Raw genomic sequence first — 15,685 nt, 5'->3', positions numbered from 1 at the left:
GAAAGTAATTGTTTCATAGAGTCCATTAAGGAACTACATTAGCTTTATAAAGATCTTTATATTTTTAGTGATTATAAATCCTAAATATTTAAAATAATTAACAATTCTAAATGGAATATCATTGTATATAAAAACAGGAGCATTTAATGGAAACAGTTCACTTTTATTTAAGTTAAATTTATATCTTGAAAAATTTCCAATATCATTTAGTATTTCCAAAAGATTAGGAATAGATTCTTCAGGGTTCGAAATATAAACCAAAAAGTCATCTGCGTACAGAGAAATCTTATGTATGGTCCCATTTATAGAGATACCATGAATATTTTTAGCTTCACAGCGTATTATAGCCAAAAGCTCCAGTACAAGATTAAATAATAAAGGGTTTAATGGACATCCCTGTCTAGTACCTCGTGAAAATGAATAAGGGGACCTGAGATTATTAGTAATAACAGTAGCAATTGGATTCTTATAGATCATTTGAATCCACCTATTGAAATTATTACCAAAGCCAAATTTTTCTAATACCTTAAACAGATATGTCCATTCAACTCTATCAAATGCCTTTTCTGCGTTAAGAGAAATAACACATTGGGGTATCTTAGATAGTGATGAATGTATAATGTTCATCAATCTCCGAACATTGGAGAAAGAGTAACGGCCTTTAACAAAGCCTGTTTGATCCATAGAGATGATTTCAATGAACTGAGTTCAATGAAGTAATGACAGAAACAGCCAATGAGATACTTGGAAAACACTGTAGGAAAACCAAACCCTGGGTAACAGAGGACATCCCGGAAATGTGTGACGTGAGAAGAGACCTGAAGAAAACTAAGAACACAACAACAGAAGCTGTAGCTTACAGAGATCAGCAAGAAGATCAGGACAATTATGATCAATACCAAGGAAGAATAGATTGAGAGACAGTGTACATAGATAGAAGATAGCCTGAACAAGAACAACAGCAGGCAAGCACTTCAAATTGTAAATGACCTCACTAAACAGAGACAGTCGCGAGTCAGCACCATCCAAGACAAAGAACAAAACTGTCCCACAGAAAATGAAGACATCTTCAACAGAAGGACTGAATATTGTTCAAAACTTTACAACCATCAGACCCAAGGGGTCTCCTGTGCACTTGCAAGCCAGGACTTGTCAAACAACAATGACTTTTGAATTCTGCGGAAAGAAGTAAAAACAGCCATAAGGTTGCTGAGGAATGGGAAAGCTGCAGGAATAGACAACATCCCGGCTGAGCTGATAAATCGGGGAGAGGTAGTGATAGACATCCTCACCAATATCTGCAACAAAATCTAGCAGACTGGGCAATGGGCAAAATCCTGGACAGAATCACTCATCATCACTGTCCTCAAGTAAAGTAACTTACAGCAGTGTCAGAAATATAGAACCATAAATCCTATCAGCCACACAAGCAAAGTGATGTTGAAAGTCATCGTGAATAGACTGAAACCACAGGCAGAAGAAATAATTGCTGAAGAGCAGCTGGATTCAGAAGTGGAAGAAGTACAACAGAACAGATATTCAACCTTTGAGTATTGTGTGAGAAATATAGCCGACATCAACAGGACATCTTCCACGTGTTCATAAACCTCAAGAAGGCATTCGATAGGGTGTGGCATGATGCCCTCAGGGCCACATTGAAGAGATATAACCTGGGCCAGAAGCTGATCCAAACCATCAAGTAGCTCTACACCAAAGTTTGCAGTGTGGTACTTGTTCAAGACACATTTGGAGAGTGGCTCCACTCACCAGTTGGAGTCCGACAAGGCTGCCTCCTTTCACCCAAGATGTTCAACAGTTTCCTGGAGCAAGTAACCACAGATGCCCTGGATGACCATATTGGCTCAGTCAGCATCGGAGAACACATCATAACCAACCTCAGGTTCACCAATGACACTGATAGGCTGGCAGGAAGTGAGGATGAATTGGCCTGCCTTGTGATACATCTACCAGATATGGCATGGAGATAAGCACAGAGCAAACCAAACTGATGAGGAACAGTGAGGAGTTAATCGCGACAAAAATCAGTCAGTGGACAGGAACTAGAGACTGTCAAACGGTTCAAGTATCTTGGCACCATCATCAACCTGAAGTCCTTGCAAGGTCAGTCCAAGCAACAGCAAAACTTGCTTATCTTAAACCAATCTAGAGAGACAATAACATCGTTCCCAGATCCAGATTGAAACTCCTGCATGCACTTGTTCTCTCCATCTTCTTGTATGCATGCAAATCATAGACTTCAACAGCAGAAATGTAGAAGAAGATCCAGGTGGTAGAAATGAGATGCTTCAGAAGGCTCCTCCACATCTCCTATACAGACCATGTCTCAAACTATAAAGTATGAATAACCATCACCCAGCACGAGACACTATGGAGATCTACTGTCCACAGTAAATAAGAGGAAACTGTGATGTTATGGCCACACAACAAGATAAAGTGGACTCTCAAAGTCCATTCTTCAGAAAACAGTGCAGGGAAAAAGGAAAAGGGGCAGACAGAGGAAGAAATGGGCAGAAAATATTGCAGAATGTACCGGAGTGAGCTTTCCCACAACCAAGGCCCATGGCCCACAACCGTGAGATATGGAGGCAACTCATGCAGCGCTCATCTGTTCAGTGCCCTTATGACCCTGGTGGGTTGTGGATTCCATAACTGTAACAGTAATGTGCCAAAAGCATTCTTTATGACCCTATCTACCTGTAACACCACTTTCAATGAATTATGTACCTGTATTCCCAGATCCCTTTGTTCTACCACACTCCTCAGTGTTTTACTGTTCACAGTGTAAGACATACCGTGGTTGGTCCTACCAAAATGCAACACCTCGGACATGTCTCATTAAATTCCATCTGCCATTTTCAGCTCATTTTCCCAGCTGATGTCGACCTCTCTGCAAGCTATGATAGCCTTCTTCACTGTCCACTACACCCCAAACTTGGTGTCATCCACAAATTTGCTGATCCAGTTAACCACATTATCATCCAGATCATTGATATAGATGACGACTCAGCACCAATCCCTGTGGCACTCCACTAGTCACAGGATTCCAGTCAGAGAGGCAAACATCTACTACCACTCTCAGGCTTCTCCCGCAAAGCCAGGGTCTAATATAATTTACTATCTCATACTTCATGGGGTGTATGGAGTGTCGAGGGAGGGGTAGCACCTCTGGTGGGGTGACCTGCCATGCCCTTTTTCAGGGCAGCTCATCAACCTTTGGTCCCCACCTGGTGCTCAGCTCTCACCTGTGGCTCCAAGTAACTGTAACACATGCAGTGGCCACACCCCGTTAAACCGTCTCAGCAGATGGGCCAAACCAGGTGAGGGCATCCGACAGGTCTTCAACCCTCGGTGAGGTAGAGGATTTGCCTATCCCAGCGTGTGAAGCCTGGCCCTGGCAGATTGAGCGGAGGAGATCGATTAATGGTCCAACGGTCAAGAAGGCAGGCCAGCAGGCATTGTGGAGTGCTAAGAGCATGACAGGGCACTTAGACATCCTGGTCATCCATTGCAAGAAGTGGTGATCTCTTCAAACTCACCGGGCAGAAGGCAAAGGCAAAACCACTGCTGTAACCTGCCATGTACACCATTTCCCAATATGTCAGAGCAGCGTGGAGGGAAACTGAATTTCCAGATGCGACCTAAAGCAAGCATAATTCCTAGTGACTGATTGAACCTTCTTGAACAGGCTCCCATGCAGGACCTTGTCAAGTGACTTACTGAAGTCCACATAAACAATATCCACTGCCTTGCCTTCATCCAGTTTCATGGTAATTTCCTTGAAAAAATCCTGTAAAATCGGTTAGACATGTCCTACCACACATGAAATTATGCTGACTATCCTTAAACAGTCCATGCCTGTCCAAATACTCGTATATCTTGTCCCTTAGAATACCTTCCATTTGCTTTCCCACAACAGCTGTCAGACTCACCAGCCTATAATTTCCTGCTTTCTGGTTAGAGTCTTTTTTAAACAATGGAAGAAAATTGCCTATCCTCCAATTCTCTGTTACCTCTGCTGTTGTTAAGGAAGTTTTAAGTAACTCTGCTTGGGCCCGGCAATTTCTACACTTGGATCTCATAGGGTTGAGTTCTCCATTCTGACCTGACTGGACACTACCGTGTCATTTTCCATGATGAGTAACACCACTCTTCCTCCTTTAACCCCTACAGCTCTGTCATCTCTAAAACAACCCCACAATATTGGGCTGCCATTCTTGCCCCTCCTGCAACTGTCTTACTATTGGCTTGTTGTTCAATTGTTAAATCAGGTTCGACTCTTCGTGACCTCATGGCATCCTGCACACCAAACCTTCTTGTTGGAAACTGCCTCTCTAAGATTGCCCAAGATCATACACATTGTTTGAGTAATATTATCTACCCTTCGTAGCCTCTGTCATCCTCTCAAACAGAATGTAAAACCTTCTGTTTTACCTAACATGAGAGACTTCTCCAAGGAACTCTGACTTCTCATAATGTGGCCAAAATATTTGCGCTTTTATCTCATAATCAAGCTTCCTAGTGAGCAGTCTGGCTGAATTTCTTCAAGTATTGAGTTGTTGGATCTTCTTGCTGTCCAACGAACTCAACACTTTCATCCAAGTTCAAAGGAGTTGATTTGTTTGTATTCAGCCTTACTAACAGCCCAGCTGTCACAGTCATACATCGCAACTGGGAATACCATAGACTTGACCGTACGGATCTACGTAGACAATGTTATGTCTCCGCTCTCCAGTATCTATATACTACTAAAACTCTCATGCTCTGTCTGTCTATCTGTTTCTGACCTCCAGTTATCACAAACAGTGCATCTTCAAGATGGCGGTGCGACGCAGTTTGCAGCGGCCACTCCGGAGTTGATGTCTGTTATTTATCAAGCGGGGTGCCATGCACAATCCTAATTTGATGGAAAACATATGTGGGAGCACGGAGGAACATCTGGAAATCTCCATGAAAGCCTTTTTTGTTGCTACTGCTGTTGTGAGCTCCTGCTGAGAAGAACAGGACCCCAGTCCTCGGGGTTGCATTGCCGGTGGCCGTCGGTGGGGGCGCCATAGTGCGCTCAGCAGAGGATGGTGCTCGGAGAGGCTATGCCGGAAGGGACGGTCGGAGGCTTGGAGGTTCGACGGACTTGGAGTCTGCTGCGGTTGGGGTGCTTTCACTGTGTGCTGCGTCTGCGAGGCTGAGCCATGGAAGTCCATAGCAGGGGTATTCCCTTCTTCCGCCTGCGTGAGAAGATGAGTCTATCGGGACCCTGAGGACTTGTGGAAACTGTGTGGTGACTTCTTTCAAATTTATAGTCTTTTAACATCTTTGGACTATCTTTACTGTGCCCATGGTCTGTTTTTTTAATCAATTATAGTATTGTCTGCACTGTTGTAAATGTATGTTAACTATAACTATATGTAACTATATGGTTTTGTGTAGGTCTTGTAGCTTTACTTTTTGGTTTGTTGGGTGGTAGAGTTGGTCTCCTGACTTGCTGTGTCTGGGTACTCTTGTTTTGTCCAGTGGATTTGGAGCTCCTTTCCGGGGAACGTGCTAAGATGGTAGCGTGATATTAATATGCAGCAGCCTCTCTGTACTCTGGATTTGGGGATTACCAAATGTTATGTGGATTTACTGGTGCAGTCTGTTTTGTCGTGTGCTTTTGTGATATCATTCTGGAGGAACGTTGTCTCATTTTTTAACTGCATTGCATTTGTGGTTTCTAAATGACAATAAACTGAAACTGAACTGCATTACAGCAGCACTATTTTGGCTAAATTGAATTAAAATGTGCTAACTTACAGAAGGCAACCAAAGTTCAGGGTTATATATTCATATAAAATGTCTCATTCGCCAAAATCAACAGGCTCGCTTTCACCCAAGAGCCGATCCGCCATCATGGAAATCGGGACGCGACACCACGACGCATGCGCACGGCCAGCCTCAGCAGCGACACCAACTGGAGCAAAAGGGCAGCGCAGCTCTATTTCGAGCGGTCACATATCACCATCAGCATGTGCCGAATTGGGACAGATCTAACTGCCACACATCAATAAGAGATCATTAAATCTTATTGTAATGACGTACTTCTCTTTCAATATTTTTATTCATTTCTGCATAAAGGAATACAGAGCACAAGATATATTATCGGTCAAAAAATAGTACCAAATGCAGTTACAATCACAAAACCCTGTATTCATCAAAATTAAATAATATCATAATATTGAAATATAATTTTGTTATACAGATAAAAAGTCTAAACCCACTACCAAAGTCAGAGCTGTTAGGAAACACAAGAAAAAAGGGGAAAAAACCCTAATCATATAATAAAATATATTATTAGCCACCATTTGTACTTTTAGAACAAATCAAAGGTTTTGAGAATAACACAAAAATGGTCCCCACAACATATAAAAGTCCTGACTAGATTCAAAACCTGAACATCAGATCTTCTTTAAACTTAAGCATGAAATAACATCCCGTAACCTCTAATGATGTACTTCGAGACACCCATAAAACCCTTTGTTGCAGTCAAAGGATGATATCACGTCCATTTAGGAGAGCGCCAACCACATCATCAAGAATAATCAGCATCCTTTGGTTTTACTGCTTCATATCTTCTATCCAGCATTAGGGTTAAAAAAATATGGTCAGCCTAATTATGCCACATGAAAAGAGAAGGGGGATATTATGTTCAAGAGATGATGCTAACTGTTGTAGGAAAGTGGAAAGGAGAAGGAGAGAACAGGAATAGGATGAGGCCAGGGCCGCACGACTCCAGGATCAAAGAGTCAGGACAAAAAAAGATGAGAGAAGAGGAGACAGGAGGAGAAGCATGCACGTCTCCAAAATGACAACAACAGGCACAGAAGGAGGAGAGAGGAAGAGACAAAGGAGCTGAGAAATGCACGTCTCCAAGATCAGAGACAAGGAACAAACAGCAGAAGAGATGGCACATGAAAGGACTGCACGTCTCCAGAATGACAACGAGAGGCATAAGGGTGGCAGATCAACCAGAAACATTGCCATCAGAAGTGTCGTTCATTAAACGAGGAGGAGCTATATTTGCCTTGCCACGGGTCTTTCTTCTTTAATAAACTGGTTTTTCTGCAACTTCCAAAGCAAAGCAATGCCAATAGTATTCAGGAAAATTTAATGTTCATTCTGGTCTCATCAGACTGCACTACCTTTCTCTCAAAGGTTGCTCCAACAGGTCACCCCATTTTAAATTTGCCATTGCTGCCCTCCCCAGAAGTAAATGCCACTTAATTTTGTGGCTGCAATTGCCATCTACAAAAATCTTTGAACCGAGGAAGTCAAAATCTGTCACTGCTTTTACTTCCTTTCCATTTATTACCACGGAGTTAATAGGACTGGTCGACATAATCTTGGTTTTCTCAATGTTGAACAACAAGTCAGCTTCGGGACTTTCTTCTTTCACTTTGATTAGAAGCTTCCTCAGATCTTCTTCACTTTCAGCCATTAGAGTAGTATCATCTGCATATCTGAGGTTGTTAATATTTCGTCTGGCAATTTTGATTTGAGTCCTCTACACCAGCATTCCTCATGATGTGTTCAGCATATAGATTAAATCAGTGGGCTGACAGTATGCAGCCTTGTCGAACTCCTTTTCCAATCTTGAACCAGTTTGTTGGTTCCTGTTCGGCAATAGCTGTTGCTTCTTGATCTTCGTACAGGTTTCTCATAAGGCAGATCAGATGTCCAGGTATCCACAATTCTTTAAGGATTTGCCATAGTTTATTATGGTCTACACTGTCAAAGGCTTTAGAGTAGTCAATAAAACATAGATAAATATTTTTCTGAAATTCCCTCGATTTCTCCATTATCCAGTGTAGGTTAGCAATTTCCTCTCTGATGCCTCTGTCTCTTCTAAAACCAGTACATACATCTGGCAGTTCTTATTCCATATATTGCTGCAGTCTTGCTTGCATGATCTTTAGCATTACCTTGCTAGCATGTGAGATTAACATTCTCTTACATTTCCCTTCTTGAGAATTGGGGTATAAACTGATCTTTTCCAGTCTAAAGGCCATTGATGGGTTTTCCAGGTATGCTGGCAAATTGCATGCAACAATTTTACAGCATCACCTTTAAAAGTTTTAAACAATTCAACTGGTATCCTGTCACATCCTGCAGCCTTATTATTGTTAATGTTTCTATCGCCCGTTCGACTTCACTTTCCAGAATGTCCGGCTCTAGATCGATGAGGGAGTCATTACAGGTATCTTCGCTGTTGGGATCTTTCCTGTACAATTCTTCTGTGTATTCCTGCCATCTCTTTTTGATATTTTCTTCTTCTGTCCTTCCCTTCTTTGTCTTTTATTATACTCATTTTTGCATGAAACATTCCTTTGATTTCTCTAATCTTCTTCAATACAGCTTTTGTTTTTCCAGTTCTGTTGGCTTCTTCAGCTTCTTTGCACTGCTCCTTTAAGTAAGTTTCTGTATATTTCCTTCAGTTGGAGGTATTTTTTCCAATCTCCATTGACCTTCACTTCTCTTTGCTGCTCAGCCACTTGTAGACCCTCCACAGAAAGCCATTTTGCTTTCCTGCTCCTCTTTTTGTTTGCAATATTTTTGTTGCCACCTCTTGTATAATGCTCATTACTTCTATCCATAGTTCTTCCAGCTTTTTCTCTACCAGGTTGAATCCATGGAATCTGTTCTTCACCTCCACAACATATTCTTGAGGGATGCTATCGACATCAATCTTTGCTGGTACATTGGTTTTCCTGATCCTTGTCAGTTTCATTCTGAATATTACAACCAACAGCTCATAGTATGAGCCACAGTCTGCTCCTGGTCCTGTTTTAGCTGATTGTACAGAGCTCTTCCATCTCTGATTACAAAGTGTATAATCAATCTGGTTTTGGTGTTGACAGTCTAGTGATGTCCATGTATAGAGCTGCCTTTTAGGCTGTTGGAAGAGGGTATTTGCTATAACCAGAGAGTTAACTTGGTAAAATTCTTTCAGTCGATGCCCTGCTTCGTTCCATACTCCAAGGCCGAAGTTGTTTGTTTCTCCCGGTGCTCCATGATTTCATTTCAGTCTCCAATGATAAATGGTACATCCTCTCTTGGTGTCATATCCAGGAGGAGCTGCAATTCTTCATGAAACTGGACAATTTCATCCTTTTTGACATCTGTGGTTGCAGTATAAACTTGGATCACTGTGACATTGAAAGGCTTGCCTTGAAGTTATCACAAGGGGGAAGTGGGGACTGGACTCAAAAGCAGGACACAGGCACTGAAGTACTAGGGGCAGGACAGGAACAACTAAAGGATAGAACAAGATGGGGAGACCATGGTATGCAACAGTGATCCTGGGGTTCAGAGAGTTCATGGCAAAGGCAGGACCCTGGCTAAGCTAAAGGATGGGTCTATGGGACAAGGAAAGCTGGGTGGATAGCCCCCTGGGCAGGCCACATTACTTCTGGGCAGGGCCCAGCCTCCCAGGCAGGAGCACAGGGACATGGGCAGGTCACAGGGCACCTGGGCAGGATGCATGGCACCACCCATCAGGAGCGAGGGGTAGGAAAGGGTTGGAGTCCTCAGGGCAGGCCGCATAGCTCCTGGGCAGGGCCACCTCCCAGGCAGGAACACGGGTGCCTGGGCAAGACACAGAACATCTGGGCAGGTTGCAGGGCACAACCCATCAGAAGAGAGGGGTAGGAAAGGGTCAGGGTCCCCCCACCTGGCAACAGCAGTCCAGTGTGCTTACCCAACAGACGTAAGGGATCAGAAGGGAGCTCAGGCCAGGGTGACTACAAGAACAGACTGACAGAACTAGATGATTAACAGTGAGTATTCCAAGCCAGGGTCAAGATAGGATAGCCAGGCCAACAGCACAACAAGGCAAACCAAACAGAACTGCAGGTACCAGAAGAACAAGACAACCCCCCAACTAGATTCAGTCCCAGAGCCCCTTATATACACCTGCCAGCCAATAGGTCTCAGGTGCACCTCCTTAACCCAAGATGATCCTATTTGGGCTTAAGGGTGAAAGGAGGGACAGCTACAAAACCTGGGGTATGGAGTCCGCGGACTGGATCAAGACCCAGAAAGCGGGCTCCGGACCAGACCATAACAAAAGTCATATTGCGATCATTTTATCATTTTGGGGTTGTATCCAGTCACTGATTTTGGTACCCTTTTTTTGATAATTAAAGCCACTCCATTCTTTCTGTATTTTTCCTGCCCACACTAGAAGATCTGACAACTGTCTGATGTAAAATGACCCATTTCAGTCCAATTCAGTTTGCTAATTCCCAATAGGTCAATGTTTAGTCTCGCCAGCTCATTTTTGACCACATCTTGTTTACCTTGATACATGGATCTTACATTTCAGGTTCCAATGGTGTATCGATCTTTGCAACATCAGACCTTATTTTCATTTCCAGGCATATCAGCGGTTGGGTGTCCTCTCGGCTTTAGATTGTTAGCCCTTCTCACAATTGTAGTTGTCAGGGACACTGGAGATCTCCCTGCCTTCACACATTATACAAGATTCAGCACTCCTCTATCCTTCCTGGCATCTCTACTGTCCTAGCTGAGCAGATATAAAGAAGGGATTAGAAAAAAATTGAGCTTTTCTCTCCTTTTGCTTTCTCCAAAAGAAGCCTCTCTTCACTGAAACCTCAGAGAACTAAAGCTTCAAGATCACCCGCAAGTAACTTCTTGTGACACTCACAGGTATATAGTTTCCAGAATTATTCCCTTCTTGAATAACAAAACAACATTAGCAACACTGTATCAAGCATTTGTCTCATAATAGGTGAGATGTATGTTATTTAGTATTCAGTGTTTTAATGAAACCTGGCAGTTGGAAACAATGGCATTTTGATCCATTCCTTTTTAATTATACAGTATAATGTAATCAATCGAACTCAATCATCATTGAATTCCCGGTACAGAAACATGCTTAATAGAGGACTTGTTGAGAAATTTCTTTACATCCTTAAGAAAATGTCTTTTGATTTTGCATGGCTCAGAGAATTAATACTTTTGGACCTATTGCCACTTTAATTAACTCTGGTTAGATTTTGTTTAATAATTTTGTGGCAACATGTTATGTTTTATTTAAATCATGAAGAGGTACACATACTGTATTTGTAGAGCGCAAACAAATACTTTCAAGCAAAATAAAGACCGTATACATGATCAAAGTTCCAGCAGTTTCATCTGGACATTTTACATGTCATCGTAGAAATTATCCATATTCATCTTTGGCCTCTGGATTTTCAACTGAAAAGAAAAATTGATTTATTTATTTCTCTGTATCAAATATTTCACTTTTTCTGAAAATGATATCCATTACAATTTCTTGTGCTAACATTCTTAATTGGAATGAGACATGTTGTATTTTTTCTCTCTGCACTGGAGGCAGATCAAACATCAGCAAGAGGAAATTATTAAAACTCATAGTTCAAAGCAAAATTTAATATCAGACTAGACCATAGGATCATAAGACATAGAAGCAGAATTAGGCCATTCAGCCCATATAGTCTGCTCCACCATGCCATCATGGCTAATGCCGGATCCCACTCAACCCCTTACACCTGCCTTCTCACCATATCCTTCAATGCCATGACCGATCAGGAAACGATCAACTTTCACCTTAAATATACCCATGCACTTGGCCTCCACCACAGTCTGTGGCAGAGTATTCTACAGATTTATTACTCCTTGGCAAAAAATCCTCTTTACCTGTGTTCTAAAGGGTCACCCCTCAATTTTGAGGCTGTGCCCTCTAGTTCTGAATACCCCCACCATAGAAAACATCCTCTCCACATCCACCTGATCTAGTCCTTTCAGCATTCAGTAGGTTTCAATGAGATCTCCCTGCATTCTTCCTTGTGAACCTCCTCTGGACTCTCTAATGACAACACATCCTTTGTGAGATATGGGGCCCAAAACTGTAGAGAATTTCTGTAGAGAAACTGTAAATTAATCTTCTTGGAGTCTTGCACGAGGATTCCTCAGTCCCTTTGCACCTCTGATGTTTGAATTTTCTCTCCATTTAGATAATAGTCTGCACTATTGTTCCTTTTCCCAAAATGCATTATCATACATTTCCCAACACTGCATTCCATCTGCCTCTTCTTGCCCATTCTTCCAATTTGTCTAAGTCCTGCTGCAATCGTATTGCTCCCTATCCCTCGACCTATCTTCGTATCATCCACAAAGCCAACAATTCCATTATCTAAATCACTGACAAACAATGTGAAAAGCAGTGGCCTCTTTACACACCGCTGAGGAACACCATTCGTCACAGGCAGCCAACCAGAAAAGGCCCCTTTTATTCCCACTCATTGCCTCCTGTCTATCAACCATTCCTCTATCCATGAGTATCCCTCCTGAAATGCCACAGGATTTTGTCTTACTAAGCACCCTCATGCGTGACACCTTATCAAATGCCTTCTGAAAATCCAAGTAAATGACATCCATTGCCTCTCCTTTTTCCACCCTGCTTGTTACTTCCTCGAAGAACAGATTTGTCAGGCAAGATTTCCCTTCACAGAAACCATGCTGACTTTGACATATTTTATTATTATTCTCCAAGTACCTGAAACCTTATCCTTAAGAACAGTCTCCAACACTTTTCCATCCACTGAGGATGGCCTAGCTGGCCTATAATTTCCATTCTTTTACCTTCCTCCCTTCTTAAAGAGTGGAGTAACATTTCACAAACTTTTGGTCCTCGGGGCCATGACAGAATCAAAAGATTCTTGAACGATCTTGACCAATGCATCCATTATCTCCTCAGCAACCTTCTCCCAGGCCTCAGGAATGTCCTCCATCTGGTCCAGGTGACTTATCCAGCTTATGACCTCTGAGTATGCCTAGAACCTGTCCTTTTGTAATAGCAATGGTGCCACTCCTGCTCCCTGACACTCACAGAACTCTGCAACATTGCTAGTGTCTTCCACAGTCAAGACAGATGCAAAGTACCCATTAAGTTCATCTGCCATTTTTTTGTCCCTCATTACTACCTCACCAGCATCATTTTCCAGTGGTCCAATATCAGCTCTCACCTTCCTTTACTCTTTATACGAGGGGTGATTGATAAGTTTGTGGCCTAAGATTAGAAGGAGTCAATTTTAGAAAACCTTGTCCCTTCTTACATTTACACATTTAGTCCAGCGGTTAATAACTCATCTCCTTCTTCCTTTGGCCACAAACTTATCAATCACCCCGATGAGTTATTAACTGATGAGTTATTAACCAAACATTCTGCATAATCACTCAAAGAGTTGAACTGCATGTGCATGTAACGAGAGCTGTATAACTCATCTCCTTCTACCTTGGGCCACAAACTTATCAACACCCCTGCTGTGAACACTTTCTGGAGATCCAAGATCCGTATGCTCCACAATCGCTGGACTAAGTGTGTAAATGTAGGAGGGGGACTATGTTGAAAAATAAGTGTGCTAGGTTTTCTAAAATTGACTCCCTCTACCCTAGGCCATGAACTTATCAATCACCCCTCATATAACTGAAATAACTTCTTTTCCCTTCTTATAGCTTTTTAGTTGCTTTTTGTTGGACTTTAAAAGCTTCCCAATCATCCACCTTCCCACTCACTTTTGCTACCTTATATGCCCTTTCCTTGGCTTTTATTCAGACCTTAACTTCCTTTGTCGGCCACAGTTGTCTACCTCTGCCATTCAAGAACTTCTTGCTCTGTTGGACATATCTATCCTACACTTTGTAAACTATTCACAGAAACTTCAGCCATCTCTGTTATGCCATCATCCCCTCCAGTATCCTCATCCAATCCACCTGGGCAGGCTCCACTCTCATACCTCTGCAATTCCCTTTTATCCATTGTGATGCTGATGCATGTGAGTTATGCTTCTACCTCTCAAATTACAGCATGAATTCAATCATGTTGTGATCACTGACTCCTAAGGGTTCCTTTACCTAAGCTCCCTCATAAGATCTGGGTTATTATACAACACCCAATCTAAGATAGCCTTTCCCCAAGCAGGCTCAAGCATAAGTTGCTCTAAAAAGCTATCTCATAGGCATTCAACAATTTCCTCTCTTGCGATCTGACAGCAAACTGATTTTTCCAAGTACCCTTGCATATTGAAGTCCTCCGTTATAACTGTGTTATTATCCTTATTACATGCCTTTTCCAGCTCCCTTTGGAACACATCTTGGCTACCATTTGGAGGCCTATATATGATATTCATCATGTTTTTTACCCTTGGTGTTTCTTAATTTCATCCACAAAGTATCAATATCATCTGATTCAATGTTAGCTCTTTCTAAAGATGTAACTCCATCTCTTACTAACAGAGTCACATCACTGCCTATGCCTTCCTTCCTGTCCTTCTGATTAAATACTTGTCACAACATACAACACTGAGATTCTTTTTATGCAGGCATGCTTAGCAAATCTACAGATCAGTAAATGTAAACAAGATCAATGGACCATCCCCCTTTGTTCAAGAGCCTGATGGTAGTAACTGTTCCTGAAGCTGTTGGTGAGAGCCCTGACACTCTTGTACCTTCTTTCTGATGGCAGCCCCGAGAAACGAGCACGGCCTGGTTGGTGAGGCTCTTTGATGATGGATGCTGTTTTCTCCAGCAATGTTTCCTGTAGAGGTGCTCAATGGTTGGGAGGGTTTTACCCATGATGTACTGGTCCAGATCTGCTAGCTTTAGTAGGTTTTCTGCTCAAAGTCATTTTCCGCTCAAAGCCGTTTTGCAGCCACACTTTCCACCACACATCTATAGAAGGTTGCCGAGGTATTGAGATAATTTGGAATGTTCGGCTTTAACATGGAGCCTGAATGAAATCGGTATTTCCAAATGTTTAAGCCCAAATGATGAAGTGCTCACTTGGTCAGATTTCCCTTTTCCAATGCAGTGGGAGATAAATTAGCATAGTATGAAAAATTATGTTTAAACAAATATTTCCTGATTACAACGTCACTTTCTATCAGAACTTTTGGGCATTTTTTTTGTATTGGCCCACAATGGACATACCCTAGTAGTCCTTATTCTGATCACTTGATCACAAGTACAATGACTTGATGGAGGCCAAACTTCCACTTTACCTTTATCGCACTGTCTCCTCTGGCATGCCATGGCCAATACCATGGAATACTCTAGAGTTTACAATTTGAAAAGTGTCCTGGCCATTTTCTAAAATTCAACAACATACAAAATTATGTTTCTCCATAAATCATTATACACAGTATGCACAAGCAAGGAGAAAGATTTGGTGATGGGAATTAAACTATTGCCATAAGCAATTTGGCAGTTTAGATCTTGTTATTGACTATTTTGGGATTTTAAAAAGCTGTTATTGTTGTTGCTGAGGATGACTCTTACAGAATTATCTTCAGAATGGAATGCTGAGTCGACAATCCAACCTGGCTTCCTCGTGTGTTTGCCACCATCACAGATGCCAATTTTCATCCAATCAGTTAGCTCCATTTGAAAGCAAGATTAGATGAGAGTCATAGATAGGCAAAGGTTATAGGATGAGTTTATTTCCTGATTGTAGATCTATCTGAACATGTAGCCAAACATTTCCTGTGTTATGACGACTCTGGGATCTGTTCCACAATGTGAAATATTTCCCTGACTTGTTCTTGCCTCTAAAACCAGGGCATATCCAATTGGTCATTCCAACCAAATCGAC

At 42.0% G+C, this 15,685-nt stretch overlaps 2 protein-coding genes across 2 annotated transcripts in view; one reads left to right on the top strand and one right to left on the bottom strand.

The window, feature by feature from the left end:
• Positions 1–15,685, top strand: part of LOC140729819 (uncharacterized) — a 348,439-nt gene that overhangs the window by 67,949 nt on the left and 264,805 nt on the right. The window lies entirely within an intron of this gene.
• LOC140728792 (uncharacterized) overlaps positions 10,865–15,685 on the bottom strand; it is a gene marked incomplete at its 5' end in the record, with an annotated part of 62,132 nt that continues 57,311 nt past the window's right edge. The window contains one exon of the mRNA XM_073047747.1: positions 10,865–11,271. Within this exon, the coding sequence (XP_072903848.1) occupies positions 11,218–11,271 (54 nt within the window). The remainder of the gene's footprint in view (positions 11,272–15,685) is intronic.

This window comes from Hemitrygon akajei, chromosome 6 (genome assembly GCF_048418815.1).
Source record: "Hemitrygon akajei chromosome 6, sHemAka1.3, whole genome shotgun sequence".
Lineage (NCBI taxonomy): Eukaryota > Metazoa > Chordata > Chondrichthyes > Myliobatiformes > Dasyatidae > Hemitrygon > Hemitrygon akajei.
This window is presented reverse-complemented; position numbering and strand designations above follow the sequence as displayed.